The sequence below is a fragment of the Ahaetulla prasina genome, chromosome 4 (genome assembly GCF_028640845.1).
Source record: "Ahaetulla prasina isolate Xishuangbanna chromosome 4, ASM2864084v1, whole genome shotgun sequence".
In the NCBI taxonomy this organism is placed as follows: Eukaryota; Metazoa; Chordata; class Lepidosauria; order Squamata; family Colubridae; genus Ahaetulla; species Ahaetulla prasina.
Genome location: NC_080542.1, coordinates 3552900 through 3571101, shown reverse-complemented (window position 1 = coordinate 3571101; position 18202 = coordinate 3552900). Strand labels below are relative to the sequence as shown.

General features: G+C 45.2%; 2 protein-coding genes and 3 non-coding genes across 5 annotated transcripts in view; 2 read left to right on the top strand and 3 right to left on the bottom strand.

The window, feature by feature from the left end:
* Positions 1-1607: 1607 nt before the first annotated feature.
* On the bottom strand, positions 1608-1679 carry TRNAA-CGC (transfer RNA alanine (anticodon CGC)). The gene has a single exon. It is a non-coding gene; the product is annotated as a tRNA-Ala (tRNA).
* A 401-nt stretch (positions 1680-2080) lies between these two features.
* On the top strand, positions 2081-2154 carry TRNAT-AGU (transfer RNA threonine (anticodon AGU)). The gene has a single exon. It is a non-coding gene; the product is annotated as a tRNA-Thr (tRNA).
* Positions 2155-2613: 459 nt separating this feature from the next.
* TRNAG-GCC (transfer RNA glycine (anticodon GCC)) lies at positions 2614-2684 on the bottom strand. Its single transcript has one exon. It is a non-coding gene; the product is annotated as a tRNA-Gly (tRNA).
* A 2771-nt stretch (positions 2685-5455) lies between these two features.
* On the bottom strand, positions 5456-10147 carry LOC131196921 (transcription factor HES-7.1-like). The gene is made up of 4 exons (XM_058180401.1): positions 10058-10147; positions 9857-9952; positions 9559-9637; positions 5456-5907 (listed from the first exon to the last, which is right to left on the bottom strand). Exons 1-4 carry the CDS (start codon positions 10145-10147, stop codon positions 5456-5458), a joined length of 717 nt encoding a protein of 238 aa, XP_058036384.1.
* A 1869-nt stretch (positions 10148-12016) lies between these two features.
* Positions 12017-18202, top strand: part of HES7 (hes family bHLH transcription factor 7) — a 38539-nt gene continuing 32353 nt past the window's right edge. Inside the window, exon 1 of the mRNA XM_058180391.1 lies at positions 12017-12049. Coding sequence (XP_058036374.1) covers positions 12017-12049 — 33 coding nt within the window. The remainder of the gene's footprint in view (positions 12050-18202) is intronic.

The following is an 18202-nucleotide window of genomic DNA, read 5'->3' as shown; positions in this document are numbered from 1 at the left end:
GCTTATGGATAGAGCCATCTAGATATTTGGTTCCCTCTTTCAATAATCTCTTTAATCATCCGCTGTGGGCTATTAAGAAAGATTTTTGGGGGCGGGGGCTGTTTCCCGCCTCTAAAAAAACCCCCCATGTTTCTCCATTTCTCCTTTAGGGAAATATAATGTCCTGCCTTTTTTAAAAAAATAATATTTTCCAAAATATTTCATTTTGGGGGGAGGGCTTCCCAAATGGGTAGTATTAGTATTAGTATTTAGTATTTAAAAGAAAATAAAAGAAAAAACCTGGGGAGGAAGGATTGCAGAGGGAGGGGTCGCAGTCCCCTCCCAAATATCTCGACTGTGAGAATAAAATATTTTTGAATGAAATCTTTTTGGGATATATATATATATATATATATATATATATATATATATATATATATATATATATATATATATATATATATATATATATATATATATATATATATATATTTGTTTTCTGAGGTTTTCACGGGTGTTTGTATATAGGTCTTTGGTTGTTCGGGTTTTCTCCACGTAAAATTGGAAGTGTCTTGGCGGCGTTTCGACGAAGTCTCATTCGTCATCTTCAGGCTTCAGCTTCGTGCTGCTCCCCAGGCTGAGCTGTTTCTTTTTAATGCTCTGGATTGGCTATATATATATATATATAATATTATATATATATATATTATATATATATATATATATATAATTTCGGGTTTTCTCCCACGTAAAATTGGAAGTGTCTTGGCGACGTTTCGACGAAGTCTCATTCATCATCTTCAGGCTTCAGCTTCGTGCTTCTGGGAGCAATGTGTGATTGCAGCTGTTTCTTCCTTTTTAACTGCTAGTGGGGGGTTGAACTGATTGGGTGGGAGCTTGGCTGTGCTCTGATTGGATGGGGGTTTTTTTGTGCTCTGATTGGATGGGGGTGTGTCTTGTTTGGGTGGGGGCTTGGTTGTGCTCAGATTAGTCTGAGTTGCAGGGGGATTTGAGCTGGTGAGCTGCATTGCTGTTGTTTGGCTTCGTGTTTGTGGTCGTTCTACATCTTCATAGTGGGTGTCTGTATGTATGGATTCAGGCTTCAGCTGAAGCCTGAAGATGACGAATGAGACTTCGTCGAAACGTCGCCAAGACACTTCCAATTTTACGCGGGAGAAAACCCGAATAACCAAAGACCTACATACAAACACCCGCGAAAACCTCAGAAAACAATTATATATATATATATATTAAAAAAGGCAGAAATTTCACGGCAAGCCTGCAGTTCCCATCTGCCGCCAGGAGGGGCCGCTGCCTCCTTTCCATCTTTCCAACCACTGCTTGGAAGAAAGGCAGGAAAAAAACCGGGCTTTTTTTCTCCCCCCCCCCCCAAAAAAAAAACACGTCAGATTCAGAAGGGGGAAAAATATTGTTTTTTCAAATGTTTTTCAAATATTTGTTAAAAATATTTTTAAATATTTTTTCCCAAAGGCAAAAAAACCGGGATTTTTTTTTTACTGCCCCCCCCCAAAATTCAGAAGGGGCAAAATATATATATTATTTGTCCAAAGACTTTTTAAAAATATTTTTTGCCCCAAAGGCAAATAAAATAAAATAAAAATAAAACGTGGAGATGCCGGGGATTGAACCCGGGGCCTCATACATGCGAAGCATGCGCTCTACCACTGAGCTACATCCCCTCGCCTGGCCTCCCGTCCGCTTGCTTTGCTATTGATGCCCCATTGCTTTTGCACGGCGTTGGAAACCTTGCAAAAAAAAAAAAAGGGACGGCGGAGATTTCCTGAGCATGCACAGAGCGCTTTGGCACCCGGGCCGCGGGAGCAAAGGTTGAGCGAGCATGTGCAAAGGGCAGAAAGCAAATCCCTTGCGCCTTTTTTTTTTTTTTTTAAATAAATCTTTAAAGGATGAAATTTTTTCCCCTTGTTTTTTTTTTTTTGCACAATTGCTGCTGCGGGCGCCACGTTGCAAAAGCGGTGATCTCTCTTTTTAAAAAAAAAAAAGAAATTAAAAAAAATTAAGATTATGCTTATTTCTTCCTTTACATACTGAGATTAGAAAAAAGGGGAATATTGGCCACATTGGCGCCGTGGCTTAGTTGGTTAAAGCGCCTGTCTAGTAAACAGGAGATCCTGGGTTCGAATCCCAGCGGTGCCTTGTTTTTTTTTATTCATTTTTTTTCCTTCCCCAATTTCCCCAATTTCCCCTTCACCTCTGCAAAGTGCCCACGGGTGCAAAAAACTGGCGTTTTTCCTAAAAATGCATCCCCTCCTCTTTTGCATTCCTGTATCAGCCAAGTGACTCTTGGTGGCTTGTTTTGCAAAAAAAATTTGCACATTTTTGCAAAGCTTCACTTCTCGGGGTTTGTTTTTTTTTCTTCTCACGCGCCGCCCCTCCCCCATCTCAAACTTTTTTGCGGTGCAAAAAGAAAAAAAGAAAAGGAAAAAAAAAACGGATGCAAGGCAGGGATGGGTTGCAACGTGGGGAAACTGACACACCGGGAACCCAGGTTTGCAGAAAGTTGGGGGAAGGAATGCTCTGCGATTGTGCATCTGCTGGATGGGAAAATTTAAATCAATTATTATTATTTTTTTTTAAAAAAAAGAAAACTTGAGTTGCATTGGCCGGGAATCGAACCCGGGCCTCCCGCGTGGCAGGCGAGAATTCTACCACTGAACCACCAATGCCGTCTTGCTCGCTTATGTTTTTTGTATGCATGTAAACTCCATGCAAATTGTAAACTGGTGCTGTGCAGGCGGTCCTCGACTTAGGACCACCACATTTCTTTTGCTAAATCAAATTGAGCGAGTTTGGGGCTCCGTTTGGACAACTTTTCCTGCCGCTCTTGTGGCGGGAACCGCTTGCAGGGGTAAAACTAGGCCTTTAAGTGAATCGGATTATTCGCCCCACCCTTGCGACTTCGCTTGAGAGACCGTCATAAATAGGAGTCGCTTGCCAAGCATTTGAATTCTGAGCCCCGCCACCAGGGGGGAAAGCTGCGACGGTCGTTAAGTGTGAAAAAAATGGTCGCGGAAAAAAAGAAGTCGCATTGTTGTAACGCTGTAGAATAGAATAGAACTGGAAAGGGACCTTGGAGGTCTTCTAGTCCAGCCCGCCCGCCCCTCCCCCACCACTCAACCAGGAGAACCTGTACTATTTCAGATAAGTGACTGCTCTAGACTCTTCTTAAAAACTTCCAGTGATGGAGCTACCCACAATTTCTGGTGGCAAGGAGTTCCACTGGTTAATAGTCCTCACTGTTAGGAAGTTTCTCTTGAATTCCAGGTTGCTTCTCTTCTTGGTTAGTTTCCATCCGTTGCTTCTTGTCCTGCCTTCGGAGGGGGGCCTTTGGAGAATAATTTGACCCCCCACTTCTTTGGGGCAGCCCCTCAAATACTGGAAGACTGCTATAATGTCATCCCCCCCCCCAAATTCTTCTTTTCTCTAGACTGGCCAAACCCAAATCCTGCAATCATTCTTCCTATGATTGAGTCTCCGGGCCTTTGATCATCCTAGTTGCTCTTCTCTGCACTTTTTCCCAAAATCTCAACATCTTTCCAGACCTCCAGCTTCTCTTGCACAACAAAACATCAACTCCCTATCTTCCCCTCCCCACCCTCTCACCTTCTTTCTCTTCTTCCCTTCTTTCTCTTTTTTAAATATTTTTATTATAACGCAATATGACAAACACATAACATGCAACGTCTAAATATATCCTCCTTTGTGTTTCTTAGTGGTCTTCTTTCCATTTTATATATTTCCCCCCCTCTCTTTTACTATTTTATTTTCTTCATTGTCCCTTTTTCTTTGGTTACACTGTATTTTCTAACACTAATAACCTTACTTATATACATTTCTATAGATATTTGCTATATACATATTTTACATTTCTAGATTCCTCCCTTTTATATTTTATTGTTTCTTTCTAGTCTCAAACCACTGGTATCATTTGTGCCAAATTATGTAATAATCTGTGTCTTCTTTTTCTTTAATTTCTTTTTGTTAATTTTATTGTTTCTTTCTAGTCTCAAGCCATTGATACCATTTATGCCAAATTATGTAATAATCTGTGTCTTCGTTTTCTTTAATTTCTTTTTTTTAATTTTATTGTTTCTTTCTAGTCTCAACCCATTGATATCATTTGTGCCAAATTATGTAATAATCTGTGTCTTCTTTTTCTTTAATTTCTTTTGTTAATTTTATTGTTTCTTTCTAGTCTCAAGCCATTGATACCATTTGTGCCAAATTATGTAATAATCTGTGTCTTCTTTTTCTTTAATTTCTTTTGTTAATTTTATTGTTTCTTTTTAGTCTCAAGCCATTGATATCATTTGTGCCAAATTATGTAATAATCTGTATCTTCTTTTTCTTTAATTTCTTTTGTTAATTTTATTGTTTCTTTCTAGTCTCAAACCATTGATATCATTTGTGCCAAATTGTGTAATAATCTGTGTCTTCTTTTTCTTTAATTTCTTTTGTTAATTTTATTGTTTCTTTCTAGTCTCAAGCCATTGATACTATTTGTGCCAAATTGTGTAATAATCTGTGTCTTCTTTAATTTCTTTTGTTAATTTGTCCATCTCGGCACATTCTAAAACTTGTCTCTTTCTCTTCCTTCTCTCTCTCATCCCTCTTTTTCTTCTTCCCTTCTTCCTTCCTTCTCTCCCTCCCATCTTTCTTCCTTTCCTCCTTCTTTCCTTCTTTCTTTCCCTCCCTCTCATCCCTCTCACCTTCTTTTTCTCCTTCCCACCCCGTTTATAACCACTGCTACACACCCTCACACCCATATGGCACCCACTCCTTAAACACATCTGGATGAAAAGGGTTGGGGGTTGTGTGATTTGTGGAGAGCAATTGTCACTTTTGGGGCAGTTGGCCACGGAACACACACAACTTTAGCTTTGTGCTGTGAAGTGGGGGGGGGGTGTTTAGACCCAAAGACACACACACACACCACAAATGAGACCACTTTTCTGCACAGTTTGTTTTCATCTGGTTTATTGGAAAGCCAAGAACCATTGAAATCCAAGAACGGTTCGGAAGCATTGCTGCGAGTGAGTTCTTTCAAGAGGAATAATGAATGCGACCTTCCTTCTATGTATGTAGGACGAGCCTGGAAAATGCAGAACTGCCAGCGGCAAAAAATAAGAATATTTTTCCCCCCCCACTGCATCATAGACACTTTTCGGGGATCTGCACAGATCTGCCGAGCAGAAGCGAACCAAACAGAAGGCAATTTGCAGAATAGTCTTTGTGCCAAGAGGTGCAGCAAAAGAGACACACCCACAAAAACCCAAATAAACAAAACTCTCTCTCTCTCTCTCATACACACACACTCACATGCAAATACACAACACAACACAACCCACCACCGGCCCAGAATTCTTGAGTCTTTGGCAGCATCAAAGCTCCTGTGATACCCACTGAAGAGCATCCACGTAAGATGTGGGTCTTGGACTTACGGCCAGGGTCTCCACACTCTCAGTCCTGTGGGCCCCCATCTCTCCGAGAGTCTGCTCTGTGGGGCTCGGCTGCTGCAGCCCTCCGTCAGTGGGGCCAGGCTGGGTGGGCAGGCCTGCAGTCCAGAGCCGGAGGGGCTGGGGGTGGGCCCTGGGGCCCAGAGGAACGCAGGTCCCCCCAGAGGCGGGCTGCACCCGCCGAAGACGCTGGGGCTGTAACACGGCTGAGAGTCGTATCTGGGGTTGGAGGGCGCCAGGGGGGCGCAGGGGAGCTCCGGCTGGGGCCTGGGTGCGAGTTGCTCCATGCAGTGACCGATGCGGTCCACGCAAAAGGCTTTCTGGGCAGGGCAGAGACCGGGGCTGGCTCGGAGGAAGTCGGTGGCTTGTGCGAGGCACTGGCGGTGGCCACTGCGGTAGCTTTCCAGGAGATTTTCTTCCTTGGTGACCCCTTCTGCATGGTGCGGGGAAGAAGGGAGGAGACGGGAATGAGGAGGAAGGGAGGGAGGGAAGGAAGTGGAAGGAAAGAAGGAAGAGAGATAGAAGACATGGAAGGAAGGAAGGAGTTGGGAACAAGAAGAAAGGAAGGAAAGAAGGAAGGAAGGAAGGAAGAAGTAGAAGGAAAGAAGGGAGAGAAAGAAGAAAAGGAAGGAAGGAGATGGGAATGAGAAGGGAGGGAGGAAAGAAGGAAGGAAAGGAAGTAGAAGGAAATAAGGAAGAGAGATAAAAGACAAGGAAGGAAGGAAGGAAAGAAGGAAGGAAGGAGATGGGAGTGGAAGGGAGGGAGGAAAGAAGGAAGGAAAGGAAGTAGAAGGAAAGAAGGAAGAGAGATAGAAGACAAGGAAGGAAGGAAGGAGATGGGAATGAGAAGAAAGGAAGGCACGAAGGAATGAAGGAAGAAGTAGAAGGAAAGAAGGAAGAGAAACAGAAGAAAAGGAAGGAAGGAGATGGGAATGAGAAGGGAGGGAGGAAAGAAGGAAGGATAGGAAGTAAAAGGAAAGAAGGAAGAGTGAAGAGAAGGAAGGAAGGGAAGGAAGGAAGTAGAAGGAAAGAAGGATGAGAGATAGAAGGAAAAAAGGGAGATGGATGGGTGGATGGAAGGAAGGAAGAGAAGGAAAAAAGGAAAGGCGATAGAAGGAAAAAAGGAAGGAAGAAGAGAAAGAAAGAAAGAAATAGAAAGAAGGAAAAAAAGAAAGAAAAAGAAAGGAAGAAAGGATGGAAGGAAGGAAAGAAAGAAGGCAGATCAATTTAAGAATCACACTGGCAATTTGGAAACATACAAAGGACAACCTTACGCCAGGACTCATAGTAGTACCATAGGTCTCCCCCTCCTCTACCAAGGCCTCTGACGGCTGTCCCTACACGCTGAGCCAAATCCCCACCTGGCCAGGAGAGACCGAAGTTGATTTCGCAGAGACCGAAGTCACCGGAGACAATTCCTCCTCCCAGCAGCCCCCTCCCCTTACCTACCTCCCCCCCCCATATATTTAATTGCACTTACCCCATAAGGTCAAACAACTGAGGGAGGGGGGAGCAGAAGTGGAAGAGGGGAGGAAAGAAAATTGACCGCGGAGGGAAAGAGAACGATTGAGCGAAATAGTGGGGGCTGCCTTCCCCCCCAATGTGACGCCCTCCAAGCGGGCTGGCTTCGAAGGCCCCTAGAGGAACTGCCTCAAAATTGGGGAAACCTTTTGGGAAAAGTGGATTTTCTTAAAGCTAGCTAATAACACCACTTTTTTGGGGGGGGGGGAGTAGTACCTTAAAATTATAGATCAATGGAAAGATCATTTAATCGAGAATGTCATGCAATCACTTTTAGGAAGGATTTGCTATCTGGATAGCAGTTGCGGAATAAAGAAGGAAAGTGAACTATGTAGAAAAAAAAGCAAGATCTACAAAAACGATCACCGTAGAAAAAAAACGAGATATGCAAAAATGATTCCCCTTGTCAGTGAATCCTTCGTTGGGTCACCTTTAGCACGAATGATGGCCTTACAACGTCTTCCCATGGAGGGAATCGAGCCTTTTGAGTTCTGCAGCTGTTTTCACGTGAAACCAAGATGGAATGATGGCTTCGATTAAACTGGGTTTTATTGCTAGGTCGCTTCTGACTAACCAGTTTCTTGAGTCGGCTCCCTAGATTTTGAATTGGGCTATTCCCAGCCATTCCAGCATTGGAATAGGATTCTCTTGAAACTCCAAACAAACAAAAAAAGTGGTGTTATTAGCCCCCCAACCTCAAAAAGACACTTTTCCCAAAAGGTTTCCACAATTTTGGCCACGACTGTAGGTATGTGTATAATTTGCCTACGTGGGTTGTTGTTTTTTTCCCCCAACTGTGGCCACTTTTAAGATGGGCCTCTGGTGGCTCAGACTGCTAAGACAGTCTGTTATTAACACAGCCGCTTGCAATTACTGCAGGTTCTAGTCCCACCAGGCCCAAGGTTGACTCAGCCTTCCATCCTTTATAAGGTAGGTAAAATGAGGACCCAGATTGTTGGGGGCAATAAAAGTTGACTTTGTATATAAATATACAAATAGAATGAAGACTATTGCTTAACATAGTGTAAGCCGCCCTGAGTCTTCGGAGAAGGGCGGGATATAAATGCAAATAAATAAATAATAAATAAAATAAACTCCCAGAATTCAACGCTGGTGGGGGTGGGGGAAGGGGATTCTGGGAGTTGAAGTCCGCCCACCTTAAAAGTTACCATTCTCCCCGGTTTAACACCAGAGGGCGAAACAATGAATAGCAGAGTTGAAAAGTTCCGATTTTATTCTGGGGAAAAAAACTTTGCGCCCCTTTTTTTTTGGGGGGGGGCAAAATTTCAGTTCATGGAGAGAAAAATCGAACTTTTTCTGGACATTTATCCATCGCGTGATACATTCATCAAATTTATCCCGCCGCCCCATCTCACAATAAAAGCAACTCTGGACAGCATACAAGAAAACCACATCAATAACACTGGCAAGGAACAGTCTGGGGGAGCCCCCAACCCATCCCAGGAATAACCAGCTGGGAAAAGATTGGGGGGTTGAAACCCCCTGCAAGGTTTTTTTCTTTTTCTTTTTCTGAAGAGCTGGACAGCTGTTGCGGAGTTCTTTCATTTGAGGAAGGAAAGGAAGAGGGAAAGGAAGAGGGATGGAAGGAAGGAGGAAGAGAAAGAAAGAAAGAAGGAAGTAAAAAAGAGAAGAGGAAAAAGAGGAGAGGAAGGGAAGGAAGGAGAGAGGAAGAGAAAGAAGGAAAGGAAGAAAGATGGTAGAGAAGGAAGGAAGGAAGGAGAGACTAAGAAGGGGGGGACGGAGGGAGAGAAAGAAGGAAAGGAAGAAAGATGGTAGAGAAGGAAGGAAGGAAGGAGAGACTAAGAAGGGGGGGACGGAGGGAGAGAAAGAAGGAAAGGGAGGAAAGATGAGAGGGAGAGAAGGAAGGAAGGAGGGAGAGAAATAAAGGTAGAAAGAGGGAAAGGAAAAAAGGGGGGTAAGAGAAGGAAGGAAGGCGAGAGAAATAAATAAATAAATAAATAAATAAATAAATAAATATTGGAAAAGGAAGAAGGGAAAGAAAAGGAGAAGAGAAGGGAAGAGGAAGAAGGGAAGAAGAAAAAGAGGTAAGAGGGATGAGAGGGAGAGAAGGAGGGAGACAAAGAAGGAAGATCCTTCCTTCCTTCCTTCCTTCCTTCCTTCCTTCCTTCCTTCCTTCCTTCCTTCCTTCCCTACCTCCCATCTTTCTTTCTTTCTTCCTTTCCTTCCTTCTTTCCCTCCCTCTCATCACTCTCCCCTTCTTTTTCTTCTTCCCGTCTCTTCCTCCTCTCCCTCTCATCCCTCTTATCTTCGAAAGAAGGAAAGGAAGAAAGATGGGAGGGAGAGAAGGAAGGAAGAGACGGGGCGAAGAAAAAGAAGGTGAGAAGGAGGGAAAGAAGGAAGGAAGGAAGGAAGGAAGAAGGAAAGGAAGATAGATGAGAGGAAGATGGGAAGGAGAAAAAGAAGGTGAGAGGGGTGAGAGGGAGGGAAAGAAAGGAAAGGAAGATAGATGGGAGAATGAAGGAAGGAAAAAGAAGGGAAGGAAGGAAGGAAGGAAGGAAAAAGGGGGAAAGTAAATAAGTACCTGGGAGCGGCTGCGTCTTGAGGAATTCCACCGTCTTTTGCAAGATTTCCGCTTTCTCCACTTTGGGGTTTCGGAGCCTCTGCGGAGAACGAGAAAAAGGCCGAGACGAGCGCAGGGTGCGTGGGTGGGTGGGTGGGTGGGAAGAGTGGGAGGTGGGGGGTGGGTGGGAGGCAGACAGAGAAGGGAGGGAAAGGAAGGTTGAGGGGGCATGAAAAACCAAACTCTCCGCAGCTTCTCCGCGATCCCCTCCCGGGGTTTTTGGGGTGGGGGCAAGGAAGACCCTCCCCACGGGGCTCACCTCGTCGCGCGTGGCTTCCAGCAGCAAAACCCGCAGGCGAGCCAGGCTGCGGTTCATGCGCTCCCGCCGCCGCTTCTCCATCAGGGGCTTCAGCAGCTGCGGGGGAAGAGAGGAGACGGGTTGGGGGGTCTCGGAAAAAGAGGGGGGGTCGCCTGCCTTGGCTTCCCCACGCGCGGACCCCGCGTGGGTAAACTCCCTTACCTTTTTCTTCCCTTCCTCCTTGGGACTCCCCATCTTCATCATCGTCCTTTCCAAGCCGGGCGGGGGTCCTGGAGCGAGCCCGAGACTCATCTGCGCGGGGGTCGCGCCTGGAGACCCCTTTTTATAGAAACCCACCCGCTCCTCTCCGCCCTCCCCCTCCTTCCTCCCCCTCCCCGCCTTTGATCTAAGCCCGGGAGAGCCGGCGCGTGGCAGGGACACGTGCAGCAGGAAGACCCCCTCCCCACCCACATTAGGACCCCTGACCCTAATCTCCCCCTCCCCACACTTTCCCGTGTCTTCCATGGGCTCCAGCTAAGAGGGACCTTGAGCCAGCTGTGCGCAGCAGCTGCCAAAAGAAACCTAATGCGATTCCTGGGGTTGGACAGCGGTGGGCAAAATTGGGGTAACCCTTTTGGGAAAAGTGTCTTTTTTGAGGTTGGGGTGGGGGGCTAAGAACGCCACTTTTTGGTTTGTTTGGAGTTTCAAGAGAATCCTATCCCACTGCTGGAATGGCCTGGAATGGAAAAAATCTAGGGAGCCGACTCAAGAAACTGGTTAGTCAGAAGCGACCCAGAAAATAAAACCCAGTTAACTGGGATGAAAATACGGAGTGGGATATACAGGAAGTAACGGGCTGCCGGATAGAATACACACCGGATTGTTTCCTGATTGCTTATTTGTACCCAATGACTATCATTTATTTATTTTATTTATTTATTTATTTTATTCGATTTTTATCCCGCCCTTCTCCCGAAGGACTCAGGGCGGTGTACGGCCAAATAAAAATCCACAATATACACATTAAAACAAGATTAAAACAAAACATATTACAGGGTGGCCGAAATTTAAAACAATTTAACAAACCTTAAAATATAAATAACCCCAATTAAAATTTAATAAAACATTTAAGCCAGTCCCGCTTGAATAAATAGGTGCGTTTTCAGCTCACGGCTAAGTGTTGGATCTTAGGATTCTTAATAAAAATCCTTAATAAAAAATTATATTCTATTCTATTCTACTCTACTCCATTCCATTCCATATTTTCTATTCTATTCTATTCTATTCTACTCTACTCTACTCTATTCTATTCTATTCTGAATTCTCTTCTATTCTAATTTTATATCTATTCTATTCTATTCTATTCTATTCTATTCCATATTTTCTATTCCATTCTATTCTATTCTATTTTATTCTATTCTATTCTGTTCTATTCTTTCCAGTCCAGTCCATTATTCTATTCTATTCTATTCTATTCTATTCTATTCTGAATTCTCTTATATTCTAATTTTATATCTATTCTATTCTATTCCATATTTTCTATTCTATTCTATTCTATTCTATTCTATTCTTTCCAGTCCAGTCCATTATTCTATTCTATTCTATTCTGAATTCTCTTATATTCTAATTTTATATCTATTCTATTCTATTCTATTCTATTCTATTCTATTCTATTCTATTCTATTCTATTCCATATTTTCTATTCTATTCTATTCTATTCTATTCTATTCTATTCTATTCTATTCTATTCTATTCTATTCTGTTCTATTCTTTCCAGTCCAGTCCAGTCCAGTCCATTATTCTATTCTATTCTGAATTTTCTTCTATTCTAATTTTATATCTATTCTATTCTATTCTATTCTATTCTATTCTATTCTATTCTATTCTATTCTATTCTATTCTATTCTATTCTATTCTATATCTATTTTATTCTATTCCATTCCATATTTTCTATTGGAATTGAACTCTAGGAGTTGAAGTCCACAAGTCTTAAAAGAGCCAGGTTTGCAGACCTCTGCATTAATATGCAACCGTGGAGGGGGGGGGGAGGATGGCGGTCCCGGTCATAATACAGCCCACCACAAAGTGTGATTGTGACTTCCTGGCCTCAGGGTGGCCTCTCTTTTGTTGCAAAAGCCCAATCAAGGCTTTTCACAAGTGCCTGAGAGCCAAGGTGTCATGATGATCATGAGGACGGTGATGATGGTGATGAAGGTTGGTCGCCCAGTCAGCCAGCTGGTCAGCCTGGATGGAGCAGTTTTGTCTACCTATCGAGTCCTGCCCGAGGATTTGGGCTAGGCAGGATGTTCTCACTGGATGGGGTTAGGCGACTCTGGGCCACTCGCCAGTCGCCTTGGGAGTTCTAGTCCAGCCTTAGATACGAAAGCAGATGGGTGACTTTGGGCCGATCACCAGGAGATTGGGAGTTCTAGTCCTGCCTTAGATATGAAAGTGGATGGGTAACTTTGGGCCGATCACCAGGAGACTGGGAATTCTAGTCTAGCCTTAGATATAAAAGTGGATGGGTGACTTTGGGCTGATCAGCAGGAGATTGGGAGTTCTAGTCCAGCCTTAGATATGAAAGCTGGCTGGGTGACTTTGGGCCAATCACCAGGAGATTGGGAGTTCTAGTCCAGCCTTAGATATGAAAGTGGATGGTGACTTTGGGCTGATTACCAGGAGACTGGGAGTTCTAGTCTAGCCTTAGATATGAAAGTGGATGGGTGACTTTGGGCTGATCACCAGGAGACTGGGAATTCTAGTCTAGCCTTAGATATGAAAGTGGATGGGTGACTTTGGGCTGATCAGCAGGAGATTGGGAGTTCTAGTTCCTGCCTTAGGCATGAAAGCCAGTTGGATGACTTTGGGCCAATCACCAGGAGACGGGGAATTCTAGTCCAGCCTTAGATACGAAAGCGGATGGGTGACTTTGGCCGATCACTAGGAGACTGGGAATTCTAGTCCCACCTTAAGTACAGAAGCTGTCTGGGGGATTTTGAACCAATCACCAGGAGACTTGGGAGTTCTAGTTCTGCCTTAGGGATGGAAGCTGGCCCGGTGACTGAGTCAATCGCTAGGAAATGGGGAGTTCTAGTCCAGGCTTAGGTATGAAAGCGGATGGGTGACTTTGGCTCGATCACCCAGAGACTGGGAGTTCTAGTCCCGCCTTAGACACGGAAGCTGGCTGGATAACTTTGGAGCAATCACCAGAAGGCTTGGAGTTCTAGACTTTTGGAGTTATGCTTTAGGCATAAAAGCCAACTGGGTGACGTTGGGCCAATCACCAGGAGACTGGGAGTTCTAGTCCTGCCTTAGGAACGGAAGTTGGCTGCGTGAGTTTGGTTCAATCACCAGGAGACTGTGAGTTCTAGTCACGCCTTAGGCATGAAAGCTGGCTGGGTGGTTTCAGGCAGATCCCCAGGAGACTGTGAGTTCTAGTCCAGCCTTAGGTATGAAAGCAGCTGGACTTTGGGCCAATCACCAGGAGATGGCGAGTTCTAGTTCTACCTTAGGCACAGAAGTTGGCTGGGTGACTTTGGGCCGATCACCAGGAGACGGTGAGTTCCAGTCCCGCCTTAGCCAAGAAAGCCATCTGGGTGACTTTGGGCCAGCCTGTCCCTCTCTCTCAGCCCAACCCACCTCACAGGGTTGTCGTGGTGGGGCAAATAGGCGGGGGCAGGTGTGTGTTAGATACAATTCGCTACTTTCTTAGAATAGAATAGAATAGAATAGAATAGAATAGAATAGAATAGAATAGAATAGAATATATGGAATGGAATGGAATGGAATAGAATAGAATAGAATAGAATATATGGAATAGAATAGAATAGAATAGAATAGAATAGAATAGAATATATGGAATAGAATAGAATAGAATAGAATAGAAAATATGGAACGGAATGGAATAGAATAGAATAGAATAGAATAGAATTTTTATTGGCCAAGTGTGATTGGACACACAAGGAATTTGTCTTTGGTGCATAGGCTCTCAGTGTACATAAAAGAAAAGATACCTTCATCAAGGTACAACATTTACAGCACAAATGATGGTCATAGGGTACAATTTAACACTTAATGATACAACACTTAAGGATAGTCATAGTCAACACTACAAATAAGCAATCAGGAACAATCAATATCAATATAAATCGTAAGGATTGCCAGCAGCAAAGTTACAGTCATACAGTCATAAGTGGAAAGAGATGGGTGATGGGAAAGATGAGAAGATTAATAGTAGTGCAGATTCAGTAAATAGTTTGACAGTGTGGAGGGAATTGTTTGTTTAGCAGAGTGATGGCGTTTCGGGGAAAAACTGTTCTTGTGTCTAGTTGTTCTGGTGTGCAGTGCTCTATAGCATCGTAAAAAAGGGGGGAAAACCCAATAAAGGTGGGCTACAAATAAAAACAAATAAGATTGGTTTCTTTCATTCAATTTCTACGCTGTCCAATCCCTTTCTGACACCCTCCCGCTATGCTCAACAGCACAAGGGGAGGGGACGGAGAGAAACCTTTGCATCTGAAATTAGCACAGGCCGTTGGGGAGTTGTTAAGGCAGTTGTGTGTGTGTGTGTGTGAGAGAGAGAGAGAGAGAGAAAATCCACCCTTTTATCACCTTTTATTGGGGTCCCCTCATTAGAGAGCCGATTGTGGGAAACCGAAGCCATCCAGCAATAAAGACGGAGGTGTTAGAGTGACCTGGGGGTGGTGGGAGCTCGAAGTTGGGGCTGGGAGAAAAAAACTTCAAATAAAAAAGATGAGAACTTTCCCACAACTCGGAGAAGTCCCAGGAGCCCTCCCGTCAGTCCATCCATCAGCCGTCCGTCAATCAATCAATCAATCAATCAATCAATCAATCAATCAGACAGCCCTGGGCCTGTCCATTTGGAAAGGGGAGAGAAGAAAAAGAAAAGAAAAGAAAAGAAAAGAAAGAGCAGGCTTTCGATCCCACAGGGAAGAGTTGCTCCCAGAAGTTTAATAATAGTAACAAGAGTGGGAAGGGACCTCGGAGGTCCTCCAGTCCAACCCGCTGCTCAGCTTTCGGATCGAACAGCTCAGCGTCTTAGCCGCTGAGCCACCTAGCCAGCTGCGGGTCCCGGGAGGTTTTTAAAAAGCAGAGATTGAGACAACCGTTTGTCTGAGATGGTTGAGCAGGGGGCTGGACTAGATGATCTCCGAGGTCCCATCCAGCTCTGTTCTCCTGGCGTCTGACCTCTTTCTTCCCTCTCTGCATTTTGGCAGAAGGCCCCATTTGACATAAAGGTTCAGGGCGAGCCCACCAATATAAAAAAAAAACCCCAAAAAACCCCAAATCCAAAATGTCCTTAACAAGGCAAGGTCAATGCAGCCTGCCTTGCTCCGTTGCGGGTGTGTGTGTGTGTTTGTTGGGTTTGCAACTACGGAATGGAGCCTCCCCATTCCAAGGCAGTGTATCTGAAATGCCTCTTCTGTCACTGGGAGTGGTTCCTCAGAGTCATCTCTCAATGACTCTTCCTCGAGAGTCATTGAGAAGAGCCAGCCTGGATTCTTCTTGAACGGCATCTCTGAGATTCCTTCCTTCCTTCCTTCCTTCCTTCCTTCCTTCCTTCCTTCCTTCCTTCCTTCCTTCCTTCCTTCCTTCCTTCCCTCCCTTCAATTTCCTTCTTTCCCTCCTTCTCATTCCCATCTCCTCCCTCCCTCCCTCCCATCCTTCCTTCCTTCTTTCCTTCCTTCCTTTCTTCCTTCCCTTCAATTTTCTTCCTTCCTTCCTTCCCTCCTTCTCATTCCCATCTCCTCCCTCCCTCCCCTTCCTTCCTTCCTTCCTCCTCCTCCTCCTCCCTTCAATTTCCTTCTTTCCTCCTTCTCATTCCCATCTCCTCCTCCCTCCTCCCATCCTTCCTTCCTTCTTCCTTCCTTCTTCCTTCCTTCAATTTCTTCCTTCCTTCCTCCTTCTCATTCCCATCTCCTCCCTCCTCCCATCCTTCCTTCCTCCTCCCTCCCTCCTCCCTTCAATTTCTTTACTTTATTCCCTCTCTCTGTTCCTACCCTTCACCTTCCTTCTTTTCTATTTTTTCTTTCCTTCCTTCCTTACATCCCTCCCTCCCTCCTTTCTTTCCCTTCCCTTCCTTCCTTCTGTTTCCCTCCCTTCCTCCTTCCTCCCTCCTCCTTCCCATCTCCTCTCTCTGTCCCTCCCTCCTTCTCCTTCCTTCCTTCCTTCCTTCCTTCCTTCTTTCAATTTCCTTCCTTCCTCCTTCTCATTCCCATCTCCTCCTCCTCCCTCCCTCCCTCCCTCCCATCCTTCCTTCCTTCTTTCCTTCCTTCCTTTCTTCCTTCCCTTCAATTTTCTTCCTTCCTTCCTTCCCTCCTTCTCATTCCCATCTCCTCCCTACTTCCTTCCTTCCTTCCTTCCCTTCCTTCTGTTTCCCTCCCTCCTTCCCTCCCTCCTTCCCTCCTTCTCCCTTCCCTTCCTTCTGTTTCCCTCCCTCCTTTTTTCCCTTCCCTTCCTTCTCTTTCCCTCCCTCCTTCCTCCCTTCCTCCCTCCCTCCCTCCCTCTTTCTTGAATTAGAGGTTTTCTTGGCTCTGGTCCTAATTCTGCTCTTTTTAAACAAATCAATGTCAATTTCCCCACAAATAGCTGATTTATTCAATGTGTTGAATATTTATTACATTAGTGACACTGCGTTAAATTCGTGCGTCACACAACGCAGAGAACCCCAGACTCTTCTGAGGATTCCTAGTCAGGAGAGTCGATTCTTCTTCTAACGTTTTTTTCAACCTTGGCAACTTGAAGCAACTGGCTGGGGAATTCTGGGAGTTGAAGTCCCTCTGTTTGAAAGTTGCTTAAAGACTAAACAATCCTCCTCCTTCTCCTCCTCCTCCTCCTCCTCATCATCGTCATCGTCATCGTCACCACCCCAATTTTAATCCTCATCCCTACTCTCCTCCTCTCCACAAACCCCACTCCCTTCTAGCACTGATGACGTTCCCTAGTTGGGTCATGAAACGCCTGCAAGAAAACCACCCAGCTCAGAGAGAGTGAAGCACCCCATAGTCCTTTTCCTCCTCCCCTCCCCTTCCTCTTTCCCTCCCCACTCCTCCTCGTCTCCCCCCTCTCTTCTAACACTGATGATGTTCCCTAGTTGGGTCATGAGATGCCTGCAAGAAAACCACCAAGCTCAGAGAGCACAAAGGACTCACAGTCCTCCTCCTCCTCCTCCTCCTCCTCCTCCTCCTCCTCCTCCTCCTCCTCCTCCTCCTCCTCCTCCTCCTCCTCCTCCTCCTCTTCCACAAACCCCTCTCCCTTCTAGCACTGATGATGTTCCCTAGTTGGGTCATGAAACATTTTCAAGAAAACCACCAAGCTCAGAGAGCACAAAGGACCCCTCAGTCCTCCCCTTCCTTCTCCTCTTCTCTCTTTCCTCCTCCTCTTCCTCTTCCACAAACCCCACTCCCTTGTAGCACTGATGATGTTACCTAGTTGGGTCATGAAACATTTTCAAGAAAACCACCAAGCTCAGAGAGCACAAAGGACCCCTCAGTCTTCCTCCTCCTCCTCCTCCTCCTCCTCCTCCTCCTCCTCTTCTTCTTCATCATCATCATCATCAACAACAACAACAACAACATCATCACCCCAACTTTAATCCAAGGAGATGATTGCTTTTGTGGAACCTCCACCTTCTAGGGAAGTCTACCCCTAAAAGTGAAACTCTTGCAGAGCAGAGCAGGGGAGAGCCCTGAATCTCTGGGGTGGGGTATCTGTGTGTGGGGGGTGGATGATTCTCCAAGGGGGTTGGATTCCTTTCTCCTCCCTCTGTCCAGCCCCCCCCCCCACCCGCCTTAACTTTTCCGTGGGAATCTCAGGCCGATCGGCTCTTCAAAAGTCTCTGCATTGACACTTCCCGGCCTTTTGTCCCTGGAGGGTTGAACATCTGTCTCTTCCCCCCACTATCCCCATTTTGTCTCCAGCAGCCTGTAAACTCCAAGAAAGGGGTTGTGTTAAAACACACACAACCACACCTTTGCTCACTTTCCCAAGCGGGGAAGTGAGGAAGGACACACCCCAGCCTGGTAAAGTAGCGTGTATTTGAAACAACCTGCTGCTTCCCAGCGAAAGAAAGAAAGAAAAAAAAGAAAGAAAGGAAGGAAGGAAGAAAGGAAGGAAGGAAGGAAGGAAGGAGAAAGAAAGGAAGGAAGAAAGGAAGGAAGGAGAGAGGGAGGGAGGGGAGGAGGGGAGGAGGAAGGAAGGAAGGAAAAAGAAAGGAAAGAAGGAAGGAAGGAAGAAGGGAGGGAAGGAGGAAAGAGAAAAAAGAGGGAAGGAAGGAAAGAAAAAGGAAGGAACGAAGGAAGGAAGGAAGGAAAGAAAGAAAGGAGGGAGGGAGGGAGGGAAGGAAGG

Coding starts and splice junctions, on each gene's coding strand:
- LOC131196921 (XM_058180401.1), bottom strand. CDS start 10,147: ATGAGTCTCGGGCTCGCTCCAGGACCCCCGCCCGGCTTGGAAAGGACG. Junction 9,638..9,856: donor TGGAAGCCACGCGCGACGAG/GTGAGCCCCGTG, acceptor CGTTCTCCGCAG/AGGCTCCGAAACCCCAAAGT. Junction 5,908..9,558: donor CAAGACGCAGCCGCTCCCAG/GTACTTATTTAC, acceptor CGCACCATGCAG/AAGGGGTCACCAAGGAAGAA.